Source organism: Felis catus, chromosome C1 (assembly GCF_018350175.1).
Source record: "Felis catus isolate Fca126 chromosome C1, F.catus_Fca126_mat1.0, whole genome shotgun sequence".
Taxonomy (NCBI): domain Eukaryota; kingdom Metazoa; phylum Chordata; class Mammalia; order Carnivora; family Felidae; genus Felis; species Felis catus.
In genome coordinates this window covers 92,784,769-92,811,319 of record NC_058375.1, presented here as the reverse complement: position 1 = coordinate 92,811,319, position 26,551 = coordinate 92,784,769, and the positions used below count along the sequence as shown (strand labels likewise).

The following is a 26,551-nucleotide window of genomic DNA, read 5'->3' as shown; positions in this document are numbered from 1 at the left end:
AGACTTCTTTGAATAAAAAAAGATATTTTATATTAAATGTCTAATATAATTTATCAAATATTCAGTATGAATACAAGAAAACTAAAGTGTAGGTACTCAAAGCAGAATACTCAAAAACTTATTTCATACATACCCTCTCAGAATTTGGAATTCGATTATCAATGGAATTACTGGCATCTTGGAGAACTTTAGTGGAGGAATTAGTTTTGCATTTTTTCCCCTTCAATCTGTTGACAAAGAGCAGCTTCGCAGAAGGTTTGGCAATAAGAGGTTTTTGTTTAGCAAGAATTTCACTGTTCCAGTTCTGTACCTACAAAATTATAAACAGATATGGAAAACAGGGCATGAAAAAACCAAAGCTATTTCTGGGTTTCTATCATATCAACCTGCCATTGCCACTCCTCTAGTGTGGGGTGCAGCTAGATCTCTTAATAAATTCCTTTTTGCCAGTATATCTATTTTCAACAGCTTGTACCAAATGCATACTGTGAATTTTTCATCACCAAAACATTAAAATGGTGACTTTTAGGAACTTAAGAGTAAGAAAACAGGGGCACCTGGGTGGCTCAGTCAGTTAAGCATCTGACTCTTGATTCTCACTCAGGTCATGATCTCAGAGTTTGTGGGATCAAGCCCCCATTGGGCTCTAAGCTGATAGTATGGAGCCTGCTTGGGATTCTCTCTCTCTGCCCTTCCCCTGCTTGTGCCCTCTCTCTCCCTCTCAAAATAATTTTTTAAGAAAGTAAGGAGTGTCTGGGTGGCTCACTCGGTTGAGCATCTGACTTCAGCTCAGGTCATGATCTCACAGTTCATGGGTTGATCTCACAGTTCATGGGTTGGAGCCCCACATCAGGCTCTGTGCTGACAGCTCAGAGCCTAGAGCCTGGAGCCTGTTTTGGATTCTGTGTCTCCCTCTCCCTCTGCTCCTTCCCACTCACACTCTGGTCTCTCTCTCCTTCAAAACTAAATAAGCAAAAAAAAAATTAAAAAAAAAAAAGAAAACAAAGTTTGCCAAAATCCCATAAAAATATGAAAGGTCAAAGAGCAAATTTTATTCTGGATGTGAGTTAATCTGTTACAACTGGAAATTCTGGATATATGTGGAATTTTTAACGGTATAAATTAACATCTAAGCCATACAGCAGTAATTTTTTTTTGTCATTTTTTGTTTTCACTAACTACTAAATTCTCAACAGGGAAAACATCAGTCATTTATATAGGTCTAGACCTGGTTTAAATATACTTAACCTCTAAACAACAGACTCAATATAACAAATATTTACTGGGGGTTGTGAGAGGGGGGATGGGCTAAATGGGTAAGGGGCATTAAGGAATCCACTCCTGAAATCATTGTTGCACTATATGCTAACTTGGATGTAAATTAAAAATAAAGTTACTAAAAAAACCCCAAACCCTAAAATAGTAAAAGAATGACTAAAAACCATAAAAAACAAAAAACAAATATTTACTGAGTGGAAAGGAAAAACACAGTATGTATAGTAGCTACATGACATTTGCAGCTTTAACATTCGGTCTTAAGTGTTTGTAAGTCCAAAGGTCTATAAAGTTACATCACATGAGACACAAATTAGGATAAGTCTTGCCCTGAGGCTATTGTACCTGAGTGAGAGATAGCTAGTGAGTGAACAAGCCAGCTATCTGGGTAAATTCTGGGTAACAAATGAAGTTTGTTTTATTTTTTTCCCCTCTGTTCCTTTTCTCATACAGGTGATAAGGAGAAACTATTTGTTGGGGTGGACTACAGGGTCTATTGACTGGAGAAAAGTAAACAAGCCCAATTATTAGAACATAAAACTCAGGGTGCCTGGGTGGCTCAGTCGGTTAAGCACCTGACTCTCAATTTGGGCTCAGGGCATGATCTCATGGTTTGTGATTTGAGCCCCATATTAGGCTATGTGCTGATAGCCTGGAGCCTGCCTGGGATTCCCTCTCCCTCCCCCTCCCTCACTCATGCTCGCTCTCTCTCTTAGAAATAAATAATAAACTTAAAAAAAAAAAAAACAAAACCATAAAACTCTACCTAAATCCCAAGTGGAAATGTGAAAAAAAAAAAATTAATCTTTATTTTTTAGAGAGAGACAGCGTGTGAGCAGGGGAGGAGCAGAGAGAGAGGGAGACACAGAATGCTAAGCAGGCTTCAGGCCCTGAGCTGTCAGCAAAGAGCCTGATGCGGGGCTCAAACTTGTGAACCTCAAGATCATGACCTGAGCCGAAGTTGGACGCTCAACCGACTAAGCCACCCAGGTGCCCCAGAAATGTGAAAAATTTTTAATGTTTCCTATATACTTATTTGGACTTCTCAACAAAAACACTGAAGAATACAGACTGGAACAATGTCTTCAAAATTATGTAGGAAAATTATTTCCAATTAGTAATTCCATAGTAAGAATTATCAGTCAAATGTGAGAGTAGCAAAAAGGCATTTTCAGACATCCAGGGTCTCAAGAGTTCCCTTCAACTGTGTTCTTTCCTAAGAAATATCTTTAACACAGAATCTCCTTTTTTCTTTACATATGCTTCTTAGCTTGGTCGAGAATAATGAAATAATGAATCGCAACTTTATTATGAGGGAAAGAAAACACAGAACTAATTCCAAACATATTTTAGAGACAAAACTTTGCCATTATTTGGCTCTTAGAAAATTAAAGGGTTGAATCTAGTCAGCTTCTTAATGAAATCTATTGTTAGTACCACTTCAGAGCTAGGCACAGGCAGCAAATTAATTTTGCTAATTAGTATGTTCCTACAAGAAATAGGAAAAGAGACCTAAATTGACTTAAAAGGTGTTTGTTGTTTTTCTCTTAATAATTTGCAGGGGTGCCTGGGTGGCTCAGTCGGTTAAGTGGCCAACTTTGGCTCAGGTCATAATCTCAAGTTCATGATTTCAAACCCCAAGCCAGAATCTGTGCTGATAGCTCAGAGATTCTGTATCCCCCTCTTTCTCTGCACTTCCCCTGCTTGTGCTCTGTCTCCCTCTCTCTCTCTCAAAAATAAACAAACATTAAATAAATAAATTGCAGATTAGCCTAATTAATTAAATTGCAGATTAGTCAGATTTGCAAACTGACAAGATAAGATGTAGACAGATATCTGGGGAAATCACAAAGTCCTTCAGGAGTTAACTAGGATTTCTGAAAAACTTTATATATATCTGGCTGATTTGAACTTATGAAAACTTTTCCCACAAAAAATGTCAATATTAAAAAATCATATGCCTATTATAATAGGGCAGAAAAATGTTTAATAACATGGAAATAATAACTACACATTATAAAATATCTATAAAATATTAATATTCACATGAAAATGCAAGATGAATAAATACCAAAATATTACTTGTAGTTACCACTGAGGGTAGGATTACTGATAATTTTAATTTCCTTGTTGAAATTTTCTGAAGTTATTATAAAGAACCTATTTTATAAAAAGTATTTTAAAAAATATACCATAAAAGAACAACAGCCTGCTTTAACAATGTAAAAAAGGTGGAAGAAAGGACCTAGATTTCTTTTCTTCACTAATCTTTTCCCTGGGTGGGGGGATGGGTGAAATAGGTGATGGAGATTAAAGAGTACACTTAGCATGATGAGCACTGAGTAATGCACAGAAGTGTTGAATCACTATACTGCACACCTGGAACTCCCATACACTGTATGTTAACTACACTGGAATTAAAAACTTAATAGAAAATTATAAAAGAAAAAAATAACTTTTCTAATTATAAAGTCCCTTCTCTGTTACTGAAAACAAAAGCCTAAGGAAGATGCATCTTGAATAAACAGTTGTTAGTGAAGAAAATGCTTTTAAGAAATGCAACCAGAAAAACTAGCTTGATCATACATATCACTTACTAATAATGTTGCTGTTACTTAGTTGGGGGAAAAAAAAGCTTCCTAACCCTTTAATTTTCCCATTAAAAAAAAGTAATTAAAAAAAGTAATACACGTACATGTTAAAATGTTCAAACAGTTCAAACTAAAACTGTGTACAAAGTATCTCTTCTGAGACATCCACTCCTTTTCCCAGAAGCAATTGTTATTTTTATTAGCAGGTTTCTTAGAGATTCTTCCTGAAATGTTTTAAGCATCTACAAAGGATATAGATGCATAATGCTTCTCTTAAACAGATGGCAGCATATTAGGCACATTCTTTTTAGACTGTACTTTTTAAAAATTCTTTTTAAAGGAAAATTTTAAAGTGATACCCATACAACACAAGGTTTATTTAAACTATTCATGTAAGTTAAAAGTTACTTAAATATTTGATTATAACAGTTCAAGAAATTTAAAAACCTAAAGGCTGCCAACCTTTTCTGGTGTTAACTTCATAAGTTCCATGTTTTCCATACTGTGTCGGCGTCCAAACTTCGGGCGTGCACCTTTGTAAAAAAAAAAAAAAAAAAAAAAAAAAAAAAAAAAAAATTCAAATACATGGGAAGTCCTTAAGACTACAAATTGAGCATGACTAGATTATTCAATTTTAAAGTCTGTTACACAAGCCCATATGGAAGGAGGAAACATACAAACATGTATTTTTTTAAGAATAATAATTTTCCATACCAACTACATAAAAATAGAATATACACTCCCTCTAAAATGCTTTGATGTAGGGAAGTTACATTTTGGTTGGAAACTAACTTTGGTTACTGACATTACCCCTTAATTTAGAAAAGGCATTTCATAATAACTGGTTTTATACTATCCACAGAAACTCTTAAAAGAAAATGAGAAGGACAAATCCCGTATGATCTTATAGTGGAATCCAAAAAGAAAAAAAACAACCCGAACTAGGAAAAAAAGGGATCAAACTTGTGATTTACCAGAGGCAGAGGATTACGGAGGGGGAAAGGAAGAAGGTGGTCAAAAGGTACAAACCTCAGGTTATAAGGTAAATAAGTACTAGGGATAGAACGTACATCATGATGACTACAGTCAACATTGCTGTATGACACTTAGGAAAGTTGCTAGGAGGGTTTATCCTAAGAATGTTCATCATAAGAAGAATATTTTTTTCCCTTTTGCTATCTGTATGAGAAGATGGATGTTAACTGAACCTACTGTGGTGATCATTTCACTAGGTATAAATCAGGTCATCATACTGTACACCTTTAATTTACAATCATGTATGTCAAATATTTCTCAAACTGGAAAAAACACAAATTTAAAAAAAAACCACTAAAATGATTATAGTAGGGGAAAAAACAAACTGTAGGGTAGTTTAAGTAAGTAAAAACCAGTCGGTTAAATGTCCGACTTTGGCTCATCATCTCATAGTTCATTGGTTCGAGCCCTGCATAGGGCTCTGTTTTCAGCATGGAGCCCGCTCCAGATCCTCTATCCCCCGCCTCTCTATGGCCCTCTCCAGCTCATGTTCTATCTCTCAAAAATAAATAAACATTAAAAAAAATAATAAGGGGCTCCTGGGTGGCTCAGTCGGTTGGGCATCCAACTTCAGGTCAGGTCATGATCTCACGGTTCGTGAGTTCAAGCCTCGTGTCAGGCTCTGTGCTGACAGCTCAGAGCCTGGAGCCTTCTTTGGACTCTGTGTCTCCCTCTCTCTCTCTCTCTCTGCCCCTCCCCCACTCACATTCTCTCAAAAATAAACAAACAATAAAAAAAATTTTTTTAATTAAGTAAAAATCCAAGGAAAAGGCTTTCGGCCTTCAATTTCAAGGTAAGAATCAAAGGAACACCTCTAGTTCTATATTGTTACTCATATTCATTTTAAGATCACATTAGATGAGAGATTTAATGCTGATCAGGAAACATGTTAAATAAACATAAACATGGTCCTCAAAAGTTTTTTCAATAAAGTTAGCATTGAATATAGAGAAATATGTTTTCATATCCATTTTCACATTTTCATATCCATTCAATATTTTAAAGATTAAGCAATATTTTAAAGGCATAAGGAATATATGATACCTAATACCCAGCTTAACAAATAAACCATCAACATATTAACTCCTCTGTGACTCTCTGAAAATGTGCCTCCTCCTCCCTATAATTTTTTATATTTTCATATATTTCATATGTTTCATCTATATATTTACGTATGTATAGATCTCCAAGCAATTTAGTTTATTTTATAATAAATGCTCTCATACTATATATATCATCTAACTTGCTTCCTTTGAGGAACTTTATGTTTGTGAGATTCAGCCAAGTTCATATGTGTAGTTTAATTTTGACTGCCATTTTAGGACTAGGAAATTCTTTATCTATTCTACTGGGGACAGAGATTTAGAGTGCTTCTTATTTTTTGTTATCATAAGCAGTACTATTACAGAAATTCTTGAAAATGTCTCTTTCTCTTAGTGACACGACCAAGTGTTTCTTCCAGTTTGGATATCAGTGGTATGTAACTGGCAGTGGAAATGCCAGATCATATGCTCAGTACATCCTCAACTTTACCAGAATGTTGCCACGTTGTTCTTGAGAGTAAACACATCTCTATCACCGTCAACACTGAATGAGAGCTTCCATTACCCACATTTCAATACTGGTATTTTCAGACCTTTTAATTTTCATCTAAGAGATAACCTTAGAAATGAAACAAGAGCTAAACAAAAATCAAATATGTAAAAACATTTGAATCAAAAAGAATAACTAAACAATAAAATATTTTAATTTTGTCATCAAACATTTATAAATTTGAGTGACCCTAGAGAAAATTATCATACCTTTACCATTCCTAAGTTCAAGATAACAACCGTAAAATACCATATTCTATAGTGATACATCAACAGGACTATGGTAAAGCAAAAAGGTATTATAAAAATTTGAGCTTCCTAAGTTATATATTCTCTCTGGAGATGGTTAACATGTGATGAGTAATTTAAATGTAATTGAGGATAAAGAAATTGGGTTTGAAGACCTGTTACTTACCATGCAAATTGTTATCAATTTCAATATTTTCAGACATTATTGAATTATTTGTGCTGTAGCTCAGACCAAGAACCATTTGAAGATCTGAGAGATTCAGTCGTGCTGTTAGTTCACCACTTCTATCCCCAACCTACAACCAACAAGCATTTATATTTTAGAGTAGTATTTAAAGACAATGGTGAAGATTAGCTGAAAATGTTATGAACCTAAAACTGGAAGAAAATAGAAATGAAAACAGACTATTAGAATTAAGAGACTGAATGAAATGGGTTTTTCCAATAATAGTTGCTTTAAAGAAAAGGGAAGCTTCTAAAATATGGCAATAGGAAAGCTGATTACCTTCTACCAATACTTCCATTCTCTAAATACTAACTGCTCTTAATCTCTACAATCATATTTAATAATAACGCAGGTTATTCTGTGACACATTAAGTTGTCAACACATGAATAAAATTTCCTTAGAATATTGTTTCCATACCATAGTAATAGTATCTATTAAGCCAGCAATAGATATTACACTAGGCACTTTTACATACACTATCTCTAATTCTTATAATGATTTGCAAGGTAGATGTTATTCTTCCCATTTTACAGATGAGAAATGAGGTTCAGAAAAGATTTCCAAGCTCAAATAGCCAGAAAGCAGAACTGGAACAGGAACAGATAACAATCTTTTTTTTTTTTTTTAATTTACTTTTTTAATGTTTATTTATTTTTGACAGAGAGAGAGACAGACAGACAGACACAGAGCATGAGCGGGGGAGGGGGCAGAGAGTGAGGGAGACACAGAATCCGAAGCAGGCTCCAGGCTCCGAGCTGTTAGCACAGAGCCCGACGTGGGGCTCGAAACTCACAGACAACGAGATAATGACCTAAGCCGAAGTCGGACGCTCACCGACTGAGCCACCCAGGTGCCCCAGGAACAGATACAATCTGGATTATAAATCCTTGATTATAACAACCATGTTAAAAAAAAAAAAAAAAAAAAAGACAACAACTACAACAACAAAAAAAAACCCGTTTTTTCTTTCCATACCATGCTACTTTTCCATGTAGAGACAGGAGGCATATTTTAGTAATCTTTCCATTCCCCTATGCCTGGTCTTACCTTCCTATCTTACTACATCAAAGCCAATGCAAACAGACCTCTGATCTGTATCTCAAAATGCTTTGTGCAGTTTTTATGCCAAGGGAATAACATAGATTTATTACTAGGTTATACAGGAGAAATCCAGAGAAATAATAGGCCTTCCCCCCCTGCTAATTTGTGAATCACATAGCACAGACAGCCGTTTTTTAGTTACATACCTCTCTTGAAATTTCCAAGTGCTTTTCAGCAAAATGCATTGCTTGATCATGATTCCCTAGAGCTGTGTATGCATTTCCTAAGCTCCAACATGCTCTTCCTTCACCAATTCTACAAAACAATTCAAAGCTAAGATATAGTTATATGAAAGGAGAGCTGTGTATAGAATAAAAGCTATTTAGCAGTAATTAATGGTATAAACAATGTTTTGGATTTATTTTTTTTTAAATATATGAAATTTATTGTCAAATTAGTTTCCATACAACACCCAGTGCTCATCCCAAAAGATGCCCTCTTTAATACCCATCACCCACCCCCCATCAGCCCTCAGTTTGTTCTCAGTTTTTAAGACTCTCTTATGCTTTGGCTCTCTCCCACTCTTGGATTTGGTCTTTCATATAAAGAACATACTATCACATCACTGGAGACATATTAGAATACCCAGATAATACCAAACTCAGAGTCAAGCAAAAAATGGGAAACATCCTTTTCAAACATACAATTTATTATAAAATAATAAAATCTAATAGGTCTTCTAGTTAAACTGCCCATTTTCTTTCCATGACAGCCCTACCAGGTGATCATTCAGTCCAGGTTTGAACACCACTGGGGAGAGAGAATGTACTACCTCTTGAAGTAACATATTTCATTTTGAACAATTACAGAAAAGCAGTTCTTCATACTGAAGTAAAAATCTCTTTCTAAAGCAAACATCACAGACTAAATGCCTGCACAGATTCTGTTTTATCATACAGTTTTTTATTTAAAAAAAATAGCCACCAATATTTAAAAATCAGAAGATTTCAAATAAAACTCAGGACTTCCAGCTTCTCTTGAAAACAGAGGAGTACCTGGACATTACAGACCCTTGGTCCTGCCTGGCATCAGTTAGCTGGAGCTGAGTAACAGCTGTCCCCTTACGCTGGGCCTTATCTCTAAGATCACCACAATTCCCACACTGTTCTAGTCAGGAGGACCTTTGCAGGCAACCGAGTTTGTGACCTACTTATTGATCTTGGTTCAAGGCTATATGGACCATCGCAAACTCCTATGACATGCTAGTCCTTCAAGCAGTAACGTACAGAGAAGGTAACTAAAACAGATGAAATTCCTTAAAAAAGAATTAAAAAGAAAACAAAGGAAACAAACTTAAAAACAAAGGAAAAATTCTAAGGATTCAATAATGCATCTATATTTTACTATAATTATAGTAGGGAGCTGTATAACTTACCTATCATTTAGCTCTTGAGCAATTGCTAAGTGCTTCAGATGATAATCGATGGCCTTTTCATAGTCTTGAAGCAAAGTGTATGTATTTCCGAGACTATAGCAAGACTGTGCTTCTACAGCTCTGTCTTTAAGCTGTCGAGCCAATAGCAGTGTCTTTCTAAAAAAAGAAATTAATTCTTACATAATGATCATTTTTATTTTTGGCTATAATAATCATAAAATAAAACACTCATTTTTCTTCCTGCCTCTAAAGTAAATTTATTTTAGAGTTTAATATCTCATACTTTCTCCATTACTTTCAGACAAAATGAAGTTGTTTTGGAAACACAAAAACCAAATCTAGACTCTCAGAATAAATTTGAGAGCCCTATTAAATATTCTTCAGAGAAAAGGAATACTGACACAAGACCAAGTGTCTCTAAAAAAACTATCCAAGTTGTAGTGGCAATAGCTTAAAAGTAAGAAAATTTTGTCCACATAACCTCTCTTTTCAATTATACTGTTGTCTTTGCATTTTGTCAAAATTCAAAACATAGTACTCAAAATTCTAATGTGTAGAATGTGTACAATCAGTAGTCACTGATTCATGAAAAATATTAAATACCACATTTAAACATTAACCAGATTCTACCTAACACACATTGAATCAATGAGAACCTAGTGTCCCAGTTAAGAGTGTGGACCCTAAAGTTAGAATGGGTTCAAATCCCAACTTTGGCAATTATTAGCTCTGTCACAGGGCAAGTCACTCAAACTCTCTGTTTCCTCGTCTGTAAAATGGGGAAAATACCTCATAGGGTTTTGTGAGGATGAAACAAATTAGTATATATGAAGTGCTTAGAATGGCATCTTGCTCACAGGAGATGGTAACAAATGTAAATACTGTTTTGATTATTATTATCAGCACTTAAGCCTACAGATGCTTTAGATCCAGTAACTTAAAGGACTCCTACAGTTTCTGCCAAATAGTACAAATATTTCATGTGATTTATAATTACACAAAAAATAGGTATATGATAGATAATATAGTTTTAAGCAAACAAGCCTGAAATTTTATATTTAATGGTGATACCTTCAAAGCTGTCACCTTGGGAGACCACACACTTATTCTAACACTGCCTCCTCTCAAACATTTTTGCAAGACTTCTGGAATTGCTTTGAGGTCCTGGAGTATTTTTCTGGCACACCATTATTCTTTGACGATATAATTTGTAAATATTCAGAAGTCCTTCTGGAACAAATTCAATTGCTAAAGTAGGTTTACCAAACTGCTACTACTACTGCTTTCTATCCTGAAGGATAGCGATTTAAAACATTAAGATAGCCTTCTTGTGCAGTCCTGAGAGTTCTGAGTTTTAGCCTGCTTATGGAGAGGGCAGCGGGAAGAAGTTTCATTACTTCATACTCCTGTTCTTTACTCAAACAGCCACCATCCACTTTATTGCAGAACTTTTAAGTATTTAATACAAGTAGATCATCTATTAATTAAGACATTTCCATATCTTTTGGCTTTAAAATATAAGAAACTTTTATATTTAAAATCAAAATATAGGGGTGCGGGCTGGCGCAGTCAGAACAGCATCCAACTCTCAGGGTCAGGAGTTTGAGCCCCACATTGGGTGTAGAGCTTACTTAAATAAATAAAACTTAAAAAAATAAATCTAAAATCAAAATCAAACTACGTATTCCTTATATAATAATGTATTTTATTTAGGAGGATACTTATATCTAACTAATCAATGAACAAATATTAACCATTAGTCATTGTTTAAAGTAGGGTGGGATGACATTCTAGTTTTTAAGATGGGCCTAAAGCAATTTTACCTTTTTAAAAAAATTTTTTTTTTCAACGTTTATTTATTTTTGGGACAGAGAGAGACAGAGCATGAACGGGGGAGGGGCAGAGAGAGAGGGAGACACAGAATCGGAAACAGGCTCCAGGCTCTGAGCCATCAGCCCAGAGCCCGACGCGGGGCTCGAACTCACTGACGGCGAGATCTTGACCTGGCTGAAGTCGGACGCTTAACCGACTGCGCCACCCAGGCGCCCCATACCTTTTGTTTTTAGATGACAAACTATCCCAAACCCTCTCACACTGGATTCTTTAACAATAAAATACAACTCAATCATTGTATCTTTGGTTCAAACTGGCTTCTGCCTAAGGTCTATATGGGCCTTCAATCCCCACTAATTAGAGAAAACTCCAAACTAGAAAGCACAGACCAGACAATCTCAAACAGTCTACACTTTCCTATTATCTATGTGTCAAGTCTATTTAAAGACCAGAAAGACCCTTCCCAGAAGAAGCTAGGTTTGCCAACTCCTCAGGCAAATGAATGGGGGCCTCAGTTTATGGTGAGGATCAAAGATGGGCAGGAGAGGGTGGGTGAAATGTTCAACATGAGGGTACAATGGTGGGGAAAAGAATTAAGTGATCACTGATGAAAACTAGGGCATATTTTTGTTACCAGACTTTCTTGTGGCTTTTTGCAAACACATAACTGGGTGAAAAAAAGCATATAAATATACATACCCCACACACTAAACAGGTTTAAAAGACTTTAAAAGTTTAGAATTTCATTTAAAAACAGTTTTAAAGATAAAAACTAACAAAAATATAAAGGAGTCATACTGCTATGATTAAATCGAAGGTACAGTATTTATTTAGGACTATGTGCCACGTCCTATGCAAAGTAAATGTTTAATATATTCTTTCATTCAATCCTCACAACAATCCCAAAAGCATCGTCCGTTGCTTTTGGGCATCATCCGTTACAGATGAAGAAATTGAGGCTTAGAAGTATAAGTTCCTGCTGCTAGTATGTGCAAAAAGCAAGTTTTAAACCCAAAGTCTATGATTTTATAGGACTGCATAACTATTCATTTTACATTTATCTATAGAAATATTAGACTAACTTGTAGTATTCAGAGGCAGTTTCAAATTCACCAAGAAATATATATGCATTTCCAAGGTTGCTATATGCTCTTCTTTCAGCTGCTTTATCTCCAAATTCTTTTGCAATAAGGAGACGCTGAAACAGAAAATTCTAGTTAGATATAGCTATAACAAAACTAAAGAATAATCACTATTCAGAACACTGATGGGGAAAATGATCTGGCCTCAAAGCCTTGCACTATACCTGTTCATGGGCTATAACCGCATCCCTGAAGTTGCCAAGGAGGTAATGTGTGTTTCCAAGATTTCCAAAGGCACGTCCTTGGGCTGCTCGGTCACCCAAAGCAGTCACTAGTGATAGGTTTTCCCTAAATGATAACAAAAGTTGTGAAAAAATACGTTTGAGAAAAAAATGTATTGATTTAATTTACAAATCAAATTCTTATCAAAAAAATTTCTAAGCTTACAGTCATAGTGTAAATTTTAGAGGTATATGTATGATGGAGGATGATTATGGGAAATAAATGGGAACACTTTACTGAACCATTCAGGCAGGTTTCTGTCCAGAGTCAAGGACAGAGTCAATCTTGGAACCGTTACAGCTAAGAAGTTCTATGAAATTCTACTGATAAAACTAAATTTACTCCAAATAGTTTAGACTAACGATTGATATTTCTTGTTTTTGCCACTAAGTGGCACCGGTTAACAATTTAAAGGAAAGCTTTCCTGGGGAGGGGACTACTCTATTCCAACACTGTAACATTTCAGCAGCGATTTGATGGTTTATTTTTACTTGCTAGTCCAGAATTCTAAAACCTTTCCCAAACTTAAAAACGTATTACTGGATAAAGAATGTACAGCAGGTCCAAGCCTTAGGTGGGCCACAGGACTGCATCAGTGCTCCTTACTCATAATAATCCACAGCTGCCTGCAGAGCATTTCTCACGTCTTCTGGAAATTCTCCCATGTCTTGAGGACCAGGGCAGGCAAAACTTTTCCCTTTGGCATGATACACATTTCCAAGATTGTAAAGTGCTCTTGCTTCTCCCACCTAGATGAAGATATCAACAGAGTTTACATTTTGAAATCAGAAGCCAGGTATTATAATGCTTATCACATACATTTATTTATAATTATCCTTGATGGTCAAGAGAAAGAAATGTTTACGATGGTCATCCATACAACCAAATAAATGATTACTTATGAAAGAATGTCTACTATTTTTTCTCCACTATTTTAAATTTTTTACTTCTATTTTTCTATGAATATTTTCTTCATTGGTATTAACTTTTAGATAAACTACAGAATAATTAAGTAAAAATTAAAACACAAAGCAATTTCAAATAAAACATTTGGCCCACTATGTAATATTCCTTATTACCTTGTCATTAAGCTCTCTGGAAATATCTAGGTGTCGCTGACAACAAACTACAGCTTCATCAAAATTCCCAAGAACTTTTAAGGTGTTTCCCAGATTACCGCTAGCTTTGGCTTCCCCCAGCTGATCTCCAATAGTCCTGGGCGGGGGGGGGGGGGGGGAGAAAGCAAATGGTATTAAAAATAAAGCAAGCAGCCAGAGTATAGTTTTCCCTAGAGGACAACTGACATGCTTTAGGTAAGAAGGACCTGTTATTAGCCCTGAAACCTACTTTAAATAAAAATGTAAAACTTATGTTTCTGTATTTAAATGTAATTAATTTTCATTCATTTAATTAAACTCTAGTGTCATTTCACTACTATTAAATCATTTAATTACACTGTGATCAGCCTAAAGTTTTAAAATGCAGTGCTACTGAATCAGAACTCACTAAAATGTATTAAGTTCATTTTTTTAAATTGAATAAACATTTTTTAAGAAACATTCAAGGAGAAAGAGTATTAAAAAGCTTAAATTAATTACCTTGCTAGAGTTAAATCATGATGATGGTATTCTAATGCTTTGGCATAATCATGCAAATAGAAATAAGCATTGCCCAGCTGGCTGTAAATAGCACTAAGTGTTTTTAGGTCTTCAGTTCCAACTTGAACTGCAGCTTCAAAGAAGGACACACCAGCACGGCAGTCTCCTGACTTACACAGACGTTCCCCTTCCAAGGCCAGTTCTAGGCAAGAAGCTTCCATTCTATAAAATTACATAGGACAGACATTTACAACATTATATTATAACTGCACCACAGTTATTTTTAACTTCAGGTAATACAATTTTAATGTTGGCTGTGTCTACTCTTGCTTAGAAGAGCTGCCTCTATAATTAAAGTATATATACATTATTGATAAAACAGTAAACTATTATTTATAGCATGAGCTAATTTGCCTAATCAAATGTCTCTGAGCCCCAGATGTCTTTTATATAGGATAGCTAAATACCTCTATATGGAGCCCATTTTAATTGGCCCACCCAGAGCAACCCACTTCACCAATGAGAGAACCTAAAGTAGTGTTTCCTAAAGTATTCTGAGTTGTGGCAGACTTATGGACTTCCTCAGAGTGTGGGAGAAAACAGGTACCTGGGGAAGGTGATGTCCTATAATTAATACTCTTCTCTATCTAGGTATCTAAGTGATCTACTCAGCCATACATCAAGCCCTCCTACCATCCCTGTCTCTTTCTCTGTCTCACTCACACACACTCCTTTCTGTCCTTACCACCACATGATATCTCTACCTCAGAAAAAAAAGGAGCAAAGTATTTTGATCTATAAGGCATACTTCTATAAGAGAACTAAGTGACAAGAGACTTTGTTAGAAAGCAGTAATTTAAATATTTTCAGAAATTCTAATTCTCAAAGTCTGTCACTGGATTTTTAAAAGCTAGAAGAATTAAGTTATTTTAAATCTACATTGGAGAAAAAGCAATGATACTTTAGGTTCTAATCCTAGATTTTAGAAGGTGACTTTTACCAAAGTTGCCACTGTGTTTAACATTTTTATGATTTCTGCCATGTTTATATTTTACATAATCATCCACTTAAGTGTGTTTCTACAATTTGGCAAATTTCTTTGAAATTGGCACATGTAATTTTTAAAAATCTGGCTTCAAAGCAGTATCCATGGAACTGTGAGGAGTTTGGTGTGATACTTATTTTCTAATGCACATTAAAACAAATATGTAAGTATTAAAATAAAAAAGTAAAATTACCTTATGTAACACCAGTGGTAGGGACACATATCACCCTTTGGGAAACTCTGATTAAGCTCATCAAGCATTCTAATTTTGTTGAGCAGCATGAAATTACTCCTTACTGGAATTAGCTTTGAACAACTCTAACAGAAGAGTGATTCCTGATCCTGGCTGCACCACAGCAGAGCTCATATGGAGTGCTTTTTAAAGCTCTCAATGCTGGGTCCCACTCTCTAGGTATGAGGTCTGGCTCATAGTATTTTTTAAACACCCCCAAGTAATTCCAACATATAAGCCAGAGTTGAGAATCACTGCTTTAACAAGAAATAGAAATTAAACCACAACTCACCCTAAAGTCATTCAAATAGGATTATACTTTTGTATTTCTAGTAGCAGGCCAATCAATTAACATGTTTCTTCAGATGCTGTCTTTTAGCCTATAAAACTTCAAGGTTCCTTAAAGCCATAAATTAAAATGGGATTGCAAAAGTGGAAAATAAATCTGATTAAGAGAAAAGTCTGGACTAAGATTAACAGATCCAATTGCAAAGGTTCAAAGCAGACTTTTGGTTATGTAGCAGATTTATGTAGTCATCTATGATAGGTAAATTTCAAGTTTTACATCCAGGTATCCTTTTTTTATAATTCAAGTAATTAAGTAAAAGGATACAGTGTGATCACAATTACACTAGTGATTTCACCCCCACTTAATGGATTTAGGCAAAATAATGCAAGTGAACCTCTACTTAACATTTTGCTTCAACATTAGACCAATTATATACAAAGAAGAAAGATATAAAGCACACAGAAAAATTAATCAGTTAAACCAGAAAACTTAGAATTTTTGCTATATTTACTTACTTATAAATTTTTTTTAATGTTCATTTATTTTTGAGGGGGAGAGAGACAGCACAAGCAGGAGAGGGGCAGAGAGAGAGAGGGAGACACAGAATTCGAAGCAGGCTCCTGGCTCTGAGCTGTCAGCACAGAGCCTGACACTGTGCTCAAACTCCGAAACTGTGAGATCATGACCTGAGCCAAAGTTGGACACTTAACTGACTGAGCCACCTAGGCACCCCTGCTATATTTATATTTCATGTCATTTCAAATTAATAAAACCAATTTTCATCTTTCACAAGTAAAAACTGCCCTTTAAAACTGTATTTTTGAGGGGCACCTGGGTGGCTCAGTCAGTTAAGCATCCGACTTCAGCTCAGGTCATGCTCTTGTGGTCTGTGAGCTCAAGCCCCGCGTCGGGGTCTGTGCTGACAGCTCAGAGCCTGGACCCTGTTTCAGATTCTGTGTCTCCCTCTCTCTCTCTGCCCCTCCCCCACTCATGCTCCGTCTCTCTGTCAAAATTAAATATTTAAAAAAACTGTATTTTTGAAAATTAGGGACTTCATAAAGAAAAAGGTTATTTTTGAGGTTTTATGAGGTTATTGCTGTGTTTTGTGTATGAAGAGAAATGAGGCAGTACAAAGACTACTATGTAAAAAATGTGATTTTCTTAAAGGATTCTTTTGCTAGACTGGCTACCTAAACTAGGTGTCTTTATTTGTCTGAATACTGAAACCACTGAACTTTCAAGAATTACTATAGGAAAAAAAATTGGAAAAGATATTTTTACATATAAAATACTTTTTCTATTAAAAATTTTTAACTTAAGCATGATTCTAATTATGGAAGAAAATTATATATTGAGCAATTTCACTGGTAGGAATTGATCTTAAAGTTTTATGTACACAAATTCAAGAATATATATGTGAAAGGACATTCACAGCAGCAAAAACACACACACACACACACACACACACACACACACACACACACAACTTAAATGTCCATCAACAGAGTATTAAGGAAAATTACACGCCACTGTACAATTGAATACTAATAATGGCACATGATTTCACTGAACGAGAAGTAGAGAAATAGTTACATACAGCAGCACCATTAGTTCAAGATGATTAGCTGGCTGGCCAGGAAATTAGGGACAAGGCAGAACTGGCTATTCATAGATAAGACATGTAAAAATTGGAAGTTTACAACATGTTTGCCTATATCCATATAAACCAGAGAAGTGTCTTCTTCAAATAAACATCTTCACCACAAATATTTGACTTTCTGGTTTGAAACTTACACAACGTTTTACCGGAACCATCAATCCAAATTATGTATGTAACAAAATTTAGCTGCAGGCTGAATTTATAGCTACAAATTTTTAAAAAGACATTTTAGATAATTTCATTAGAAAGAGTGACAGCAAACTGGAACCCTGCTGGCTGCTCAGCTGTCTCTGAAGTCCATGAAGTAAGAATGTCCTATAAGAGAAACTACCTTGGAAAAGTTATTTCAGTAAGTAATTCCCAAAATAAAGTCCCCAACTCTCTAGTAATGATTAATTCTGAGATATATTGTAGCTCTGGTATGTTTTATTAGAAAAGAAGTCAACATTTTGGCAAAATCTCCAACACCCAAAATCAAATATATCTAATTGCATAATAGTCAAGGCAGGTTGGCTTATAAATTTTTTAGAAGATCATTAAATAGTAAGAGAGAAAGTAATTTCATATCCTCTCTGTCTCTATGAGAGAATAGAATTACTTCATTTGTTTACCAGCTGGGTTGGAAACAAAGAACACACTCAGAGTAGAAGACAAACTGGGAAAATACCTCCATTAAAATACATCCCACATACAAAGTTTCTTTTATTCTTCCTAATGGCCTAACTAGTTGTAGAATCAAAGAAAGTACATTCCTAATAACTACAAATAAGCACAGTACTACTATACTTAACTGAAATGTTTTCATTTTGCCAAAATGTTATAGTTATAATTCCTCATTTTTTGCACAAACCCATGTCATTTCAATTTAATTTTTATATTTTTAATTATTATTACTATTCACTTTTCTTCCACGCTAGATTTTTCCTTTACCTTAATTTTAGTTTCTTGTGTTCATAGTATATCAATGAAAGCGAGAGGATTAAAACCTCAATGCTGCATCATTTAAAAAGATTTCATACAGATTATGTCCAAATTTGACCCTCCCCTCAAAAGGTTTACATACTATTTAAGTATAAACAATGGGATTGAGGTCTCAGGCTTCAATACAAGAGTGTTCTGCATCTTCTCCACTGTGCTGTCTTCTATAGCTGTCAAATCTCTTTACAGACCTTAGTTCCACCTTCCATGTGTTCTAATTGGGCATGGATCTTTTCCATTACCAATCCTACCTCCCACAAACAATTTTCATCCATTCTGTTTACCACATATATCTATTCTAGTTTACTTGCAAAAGGGAAAGTAGTATAAATTTACCTTGATTTAGATTTAAGTTTTGATTGGTAACTTAGTTTTAAAAGTGATTTTACTGTATATTATATTAAGTTAAATTCTCAAAATAAACTTCTTGAGAATTACTGTAGAGGTATTACTACAGAAGAGGAAATTGATGCTCAGACAGGTTGAGTGACCTATTAAGATCATAGGATTGCAAAGCTGAGAAATGAAATCCTGTCTTTGTCTCTAAATCCAATGCTCTTTCCACTATTCAACATTACCTCAAACTCAATATTCCTCAAATACTCTTCAGGAAAGAATATTAACCACTACATTTACCTAGCAAAATTAAAGAATTCAACACCAAAACTGTATTCCTTTACAAATTGTGTGCAATAGTCTAATTTTTACAATATGAAAGTTACTGAAGTAGGAACGAAGACATTTTTCAAAGAAATACAAGAGAAACTAGTTTACTAATGAACCTGATACATCCATCTTTCAACATCAACAATTACCAATATATAATATTACCAGTGTGTTTCATCTCTATTTCCATCCTCACTCTCTAACCCTAGATTCTTTTAAAGTAAATTCCAGAAAGCATATGATTTCATTTGTAAATATTTTAGTAGGTATCTCTAAAAGAGTCATTTTCAAAAAAAATTAATACTATCATGCCTAAGAAAACTAATTATAATTACTTTAAAAATAATCGTATATTGTTAAAACATTTTTTTTGTTTATTTTTTAGAGACAGCATGAGTGGGCGAGGGGCAGAGGGCGATAGAGGCACAGAATTTGAAGCAGGCTCTAGGCTCTGAGCTGTCAGCACAGAGCCCGACGTGGGGCTTGAACTCATAAACTGTGAGATCATGACCTGAACCGGAGTTGGCCATTTAACCGACTGAGCCACCCAGACACCCCCATCATATATATACTGTTTTAAAGCTTAGAAACTAACTTCATTTTACTATCAGTCTCCATTTCTCTCTACCTTCATAAATAGGTCACAAAATATTTCATAAAGTATTCTAATATCTCTCAGGAGGTTCCTTAGTGTCTAAAGAATTATTCTATTTCAAAATTATAAACTCATTGTGTCACAGAATGTTCTCCAGGGATGGATGAAGACTTCCAAAATGAAAGAACAAGAAGGATAAAACAATATATGCTACCTGTTTACCAGAGCAGAGTAATAACTTATACCAGGCCATGAGTCCTAACATAAAGGATAAAAAGTATTACCTGCAATTATACAATAATCCAATATACAGAATATATATCAATATACAGAACGCTGATCCTAAAGCACTGAAGAAGCTAAAGCTTTGTTTGGCATATTGGGATTTGGTTTTTTGTTTGTTTGTTTCTGTTTTTGTTTAAGCCTAATCTCATGACCTTGAGATTAAGACCTGAGCTGAGATCAAGTTGGATGTTTAACTGGCTGAGCCACCCAAGTCCCCTGTGGCATATTCTTACTAAAAATAGTTACAGTGTTTAAAGTTTCATTTGGTGAAGTCCTATACCAATACACAACTATATCTGACCTATGCTATATCATAGAAAAAGGACAAATCTAACTTTCCCATAGGTAGATGTATAATCCACTCCTCCTTACCTGCTGCTCTTACACAGTATTAAGAAGTATACCACTCTTGAAAATGTTTAGCAAGACAAAATCTTACTTACTAGGTTCAACTGATAGTTATATCCAATGAAGTTCAATATACATTCCATCATACGTGCACTATGAGTCAGATAACATGCTTAGCATCATGGCTGCCCTAAGGAAGTTAATGGTCAAAGGGAGGGGTCAAAGAGGACACAAACTTATAAACAGATCAAATGAATTTTAATATAGTTGATGCAAAGAAAGAGATATGCAAAGCATGTTATGGGAGCAAACGGAGGGCACATAGCCAAACTATGGCATTTGGAAGTGGTTTCCAAGAGTAGATAATTCAAGTCATAGAGTGCATCATGAGCAAAGGCACGGAACAGCAAGACATGTATAGGAAACCAGAGCTCAAAGTGCAAGGCTAGGACTGGAAGAAAGTAAGAACAAAGGAATACACAGAAGCTAGAAAAAGGAAGATATTGTATACTATGTTAAGCTTGGCTCTGCCCTACAGGTGACTAGGAGGCACCAGTGATTAAGCAGAATTTGCACAGTTAGCTCTGTGTTTTTAGAGTGAGCCCCCTAGTGGCAAATTAAAAAGATGGCTTCTAAGAGGTGAGAATTGAGAATGGAGAATGGAGTGAGTCTAGAGGAAGATGAAGGGGGCCTAAACCACAACAGTGATAGGGAGGATACAGATGGGGTAGATAATTCCGAGCAACATTTAGGAGATAAAACTGACATGACTTCACAATGGATACAGAGAGTGAGAAGCGGAAAAAAGCATGTAAGATAACTCCCAAACTTCTGGAACCATGCCCAAAAGGGTAGAGTTATATTAAAAGCTCATTTTAATTATGTTGAATGTCCCCCATTTCTTTATTCAAAACTTTTTTATTTTTATAAATTTTTTTAATGTTTATTTAAAAAAAATTTTTTTTTCAACATTTATTTATTTTTGGGACAGAGAGAGACAGAGCATGAACGGGGGAGGGGCAGAGAGAGAGGGAGACACAGAATCGGAAACAGGCTCCAGGCTCTGAGCCATCAGCCCAGAGCCTGACGCGGGGCTCGAACTCACGGACCGCGAGATTGTGACCTGGCTGAAGTCGGACGCTTAACCAACTGCGCCACCCAGGCACCCCTTAATGTTTATTTTTGAGAGAGAGAGAGAGAGAGAGAGAGAGAGCGCGCGCGCGCATGCGCAGGGGAGGGGCAGAGAGAGAGGGACACAGAACTCAAAGTGGGCTCCAGGCTCTGTGTTGTCAGCACAGAGCCCGACATGGGGCTTGAACTCACGAACTGTGAGATCATGATCTGAGCTGAAGTCGGACACTTAACCAACTGAGCCACCCAACTGCCCCTAAAACTTTTTTATTTTTAATAGAAATACCCTCATATTACAGACTATACAGACTTCCTTGGCACCATGCCCTAACACAAATCTGCTCCAAAGTACAATACATCTATTTCTTAAATGTGTGTTAAGATATCTAGGATTTGGCAACCAACACCTTCAACTTATTAGATATGCTGAATAATCCTCACTGCTACAAGTTTTATTTACTATTAGCTTATGACATTTATGTTAAAGAATCTATTAGTATTCTAATCACCTTACTAATGGTCACATGCCTTTCATTCTAATATTTATGTTTATGTTCATTATATAGTTTAGTGCAATGACCAGAACTTCTAGAATAAAAGTTAAATAATGACGGGGGCACATGGGTGGCTCAGTCAGTTAAGCATCTGCCTTCAGCTCAGGTCACGATCTCACGGTTCATGAGTTTGAGCCCCACATTGGGCTCTCTGCTGACACTGCAGAGCCTGCTTCAGATCCTCTGTCCCCCACCCCCCCACCTCTCTGCCCCTCCCCTGCTCATACTTTGTGCTCTCTTTCTCTCCCTCTCAAAAATAAATAAACAGAAATTTTAAAATAAAAAAGATATCATTGCTTTGCTCCTAAATGTATCCGAAATGTCACTAATATTTTATCATTAAATATTAACCTATTAGTTTATCATGTTAAGAAAGTACCCATCCATTCCGTTACTGACTTTTTTAAAAGTTCACTTATAAAAGATCACAAACAAAAACTGAAACATAAAAATTAGGTCATTCACATATGGTCCTATTACAAATCCGGCTTTTACCTCAAACATTTAGAAACAGATTTTTATTTTTATACCTGTATTATAAGTTACAAAACATAAAGTAACTACTCATAAATTCTTCCAAAAAATGTTAATAAATGATAATATATAATTGATCTCTACCACTATTTTCCTATAGAAAGGATATAAAATCTTACCACAACAAAAAGAAAATATAGTTTATAGGAGATACTAACTACAGCTAGTATATTTTGAATATATTCAAATTTAAATTTGAAATGATCAGAGTGAAATACATGTTTAATAAGGATTAAAAGTCACCCACTAAGAAAGTAGTGGTCTTACCTGTAACGAACATGAAAAGAATGGTCTTCCCTCATGCTTATCAAATTTTCCTCCATCGAGTCATATTATAAGCTGAGTAAAATATGAAATTATTTTATTTTCAGCCAATCCAGTTCTTTACAATGTAGAATTGTTGCAGAACATTGTCCAGTTAGTATATTAATGAGTTGGTGTTAATACATCCTAAGCTCCTGCTTCTTCTTTATTAATAATGAAAGGAGGTCAATGTCAGACAGCTTAAAGGTTCAAAATGTGTCCCAAATCCTTGCATCTTTGGCCCTTTCAGCAGCACTTCAGCAACATTTCTGCAAAAGGAATACAAGATGCTTTGCTTGAAGTCCTATTTTCAAACAATAACCTAAAGTAATTCCAAGCCGTACATAATCACACAGACTGCTGTCATGTCAATCATGGGAGAAAAACAGCAGAGGGCTTAACTGTCATCACACAGCTTCTAAATAAGGATGTGAATGAATAGATGAGATTCATCTGAGGCCTGTACTTTAATTTTTTAAATCGTCCTAAAATACGATAATTTTATGTATTATTTTCTATTTATACACAAATTTAGGAGAATGTGTTAGAGTATCTAAAAACAAAATTATGATACTTCAAGCTTTTAAAAATTGCTATTGTAACAAGTTAAATGAAAAATTGGTAATTATTCGAACAAGTCAAATCCAAACTTTAAATTTATGTCTTCACTATATTTGTGCTGATCATTAGATTATATTTGTATTCCTTTGTTCTCAGAGCATATTCTATTTTTACTTTTTAAGATCTTTAAAATGTTTTTATTACTATTAAGTACAAAAGAAATTTAGAAAATATGTGTATAGTAGAATAACATAACATTTATATAACACCACCCAATTTAAGAAAAACAACAATATTATCACTGCCTTTGAAGTCTCCTGGGTGCCTCAATCTAACCCATCACATCTTCCTTTCCCCTCTAGGGTGATCTCTAAACTGAATTTTGTTCATTATTCTTTCTTGCTTTATAAGTTTTGTACAATGCTTATATAGGCCTAAAAATCATATCATTTAGTTTTATGTGGTTTTACTTAACATTATGTTTCTGAGATTCATCTTGTTGCACATAACTACAGTTTGCATATTTTTACTGCTGTGGACCAAATATATTTTTATTCTGCTACTGATGGGCATTTGGATTGTAATTTTTGGATTTTTTGCTACTACTAAAGTACTGTTATGAACATTGGTAGTAATAACTCAATGTACTGGTTAAAAACTACAGCAGATAAGCTAAAGAGAGAATGAATGAACTAGAAGGATATCTGAAGAAATTATCCTGACATTCACAAATAGATTAAAGAGACAAAAAAAAAAAAAAAAAAAACAAACCACTGAAGAGCAGTTCAGAGAACAGGAAGACAAAATGAGAGGCTCTGACAGAGGTCTAATTATAGTACTAGATGGAAAAAACAAAGAAAAGTAAAGGCAAAATCTTCAGTGATAAAGAGAATTTTTCAGAATTAAAGACAGATTTGAATTAGCAGATTGATAAAGCACACTAAGTCCTAAACAGGATAAATAAAAATGAATCCCATACCCAGATCTATCACAGAGAAACTACAGAACATCAGATATAAACTGTATCTTCTAAGGTAACAACTGACAGAAACAAAGAAGATATATGTATGTGTATACATAAATAGATGTAATTTATAAACACACACACACACACACACACACACACACACACACACACACACACAATTATTAAGTCCTGGAATCTCAATGTTATAAACAACACTATAGGTAAATTAGTCTAACATTTTACTACCTCATTCCCGGAAAAGTCTTAAGGCAGCTAATCCTAATTTTGAATAGTCCTTTTAGAAAGTTGTTCCATACTTTGAATAATCTTTCCATTTCTACCTATTTTTTCCCTTCTCCATCCAATAAGCCTAATTCCTTTTGCACATCATCCTTTTAAATATTTCAATTAGGGATGCCTGGGTGGCTCTGTCAGTTATGAGTCTGACCCCTGCATTGGGCTCTGTGCTGAAGAGTGCAGAGCCTGCTTGGGATTCTCTCTCTCCCTCTCTCTCTGCCCCTCCCCCATTCAGGCTGTCTCTGTCTCTCTCAAAAATAAACTTTTAAAAATAAATGAATAAATATTTCAACTATAACATAAACTAGACTCTAAATCACACATACCCACTGCTTTGTTAATCAAGTATGGTTTGAGAGAGGTTAGTAGGAAACAGAGCAGTAAGGATTCCTGAGGAGGAAGAAGGTAGAAGGTGGAAAGGACTAGCTTTGGGAATATTGACAAGCTTCCCAGAGGAAATGATGTTTTCATATTAATAACCAGTTTGACACATAAAAAACACAAAATATTATTCCTCTTATCCTTCCCTTGGCCAGCAAAAGAAAGTGTCTTAAGAAATGATGAAAAGGGTAGCAGCTATTAATCCAACAAACTTCTTTTTCTTTTGTTCAGAATTCCATTGTGCCTCCTTAATAATAAAACTCTATTAACACTATTAGTGTAGATATTAACAGCAATAGCTTCAATGTACATCTAGATTACACAACAGCTAAACTGTCAACCAAAAGGTCTTCCCCTATCCACATTGTGGTTTAGGCTATTTAGGCTGTTATTTATAAAATGGGGCAGAAGGTGAAGTACTAGAAAAAATTAAATTTTGAATTAAGTTATAACTTAATTGGAATGTTATTTTATCCAGATTATGAAATTCCAAATTTTAGCAATCATTAAAACTATATTTTCATACTTATTAAAATGGATACATGTAGTCAAATTAACAAATGTAAATAAATGGAATTGTGAAATACCTTATTTAAGACTGCATAGAGAAACATTTTAAAAATAATTAAAACAAGCAAGAAGATAGAGTGTTATTCACCATTTGTGTATGGACAATTTATAACATGGTTTTACTATTCCCAAAAGAAATGTATACACAAAGAAGTCACTCTTTCATCTACAATCTCCATAATAAAGTAGCATTTCTTATCTTATAATTATTCACTGAACAAGTAATTCTTGATTCAATGATTAATTCTGAAAGAACTCTCTGATTTAGTAACAATGTGTTCATTTACGCTCCACATTACAAAGAGTTAACCCACTTCATATTTAACACGCAGTTTATATATTACCAGTGTGACAGTAATAAAATCTGTAATAAATATTAAGTTATGTTCATTAGGATAAGAAAATTTAATGACAGGACCAGGAAATGGAATGGAAATTATAGGTTTGAAAAAATATTAAGAAGTCATCAAATTTAATCTCCAATCTCCATTAAGACTTATAACTAATACTTTACAAGGAACATATACGTGCTTAGTAGTATCTCCCAGGTTTTAAAAAACAATGCTCCTAAAACCTCACTGCTAACAAAAACCCTCAGCATCTTTTGGTCTGACCATACAGAAATGAAGAGAAAGATATATATTTTTTTCTATATGCTAGAAATTGACAAAAGCATATTGAAAGATAAGCTAGTATATAATTCTGATTGCCTCAATTTTTTTTTTTAATTTTAAAAAAATATTTATTTATTTTTGAGAGGGTGAGAGAGAGGGAGAGCATGAGCAGGGGAGGGGCAGAGAGAGGGAAACACAGAACAAGAAGCAGGCTCCAGGCTCCGAGATGTCAGCACAGAGCCCGACGCGGGGCTCGAACTCAGGGACTGCGAGATCATGACCTGAGCCGAAGCAGTTGGCT

At 34.9% G+C, this 26,551-nt stretch overlaps 1 protein-coding gene across 6 annotated transcripts in view; it reads right to left on the bottom strand.

Annotated features, from left to right (window-relative positions):
• The window catches only part of GPSM2 (G protein signaling modulator 2), a 47,671-nt gene that overhangs the window by 12,685 nt on the left and 8,435 nt on the right, over nt 1-26,551 (bottom strand). For 3 of the 6 annotated variants that reach the window (XM_023258955.2, XM_023258956.2, XR_006582830.1), the window contains exons 2-11: nt 14,241-14,462; nt 13,722-13,857; nt 13,249-13,391; nt 12,585-12,708; nt 12,361-12,476; nt 9,446-9,601; nt 8,217-8,325; nt 6,909-7,038; nt 4,329-4,399; nt 134-310 (exon numbers count right to left, since the gene is read on the bottom strand). In XM_023258955.2, coding sequence (XP_023114723.1) covers nt 134-310; nt 4,329-4,399; nt 6,909-7,038; nt 8,217-8,325; nt 9,446-9,601; nt 12,361-12,476; nt 12,585-12,708; nt 13,249-13,391; nt 13,722-13,857; nt 14,241-14,462 — 1,384 coding nt within the window. Of the gene's footprint in view, nt 1-133; nt 311-4,328; nt 4,400-6,908; nt 7,039-8,216; nt 8,326-9,445; nt 9,602-12,360; nt 12,477-12,584; nt 12,709-13,248; nt 13,392-13,721; nt 13,858-14,240; nt 14,463-15,809; nt 15,836-22,824; nt 23,130-26,551 lie in introns of those variants that run through there. The other 3 variants (XM_023258958.2, XM_023258959.2, XM_045033242.1) reach the window with 2 other exon arrangements.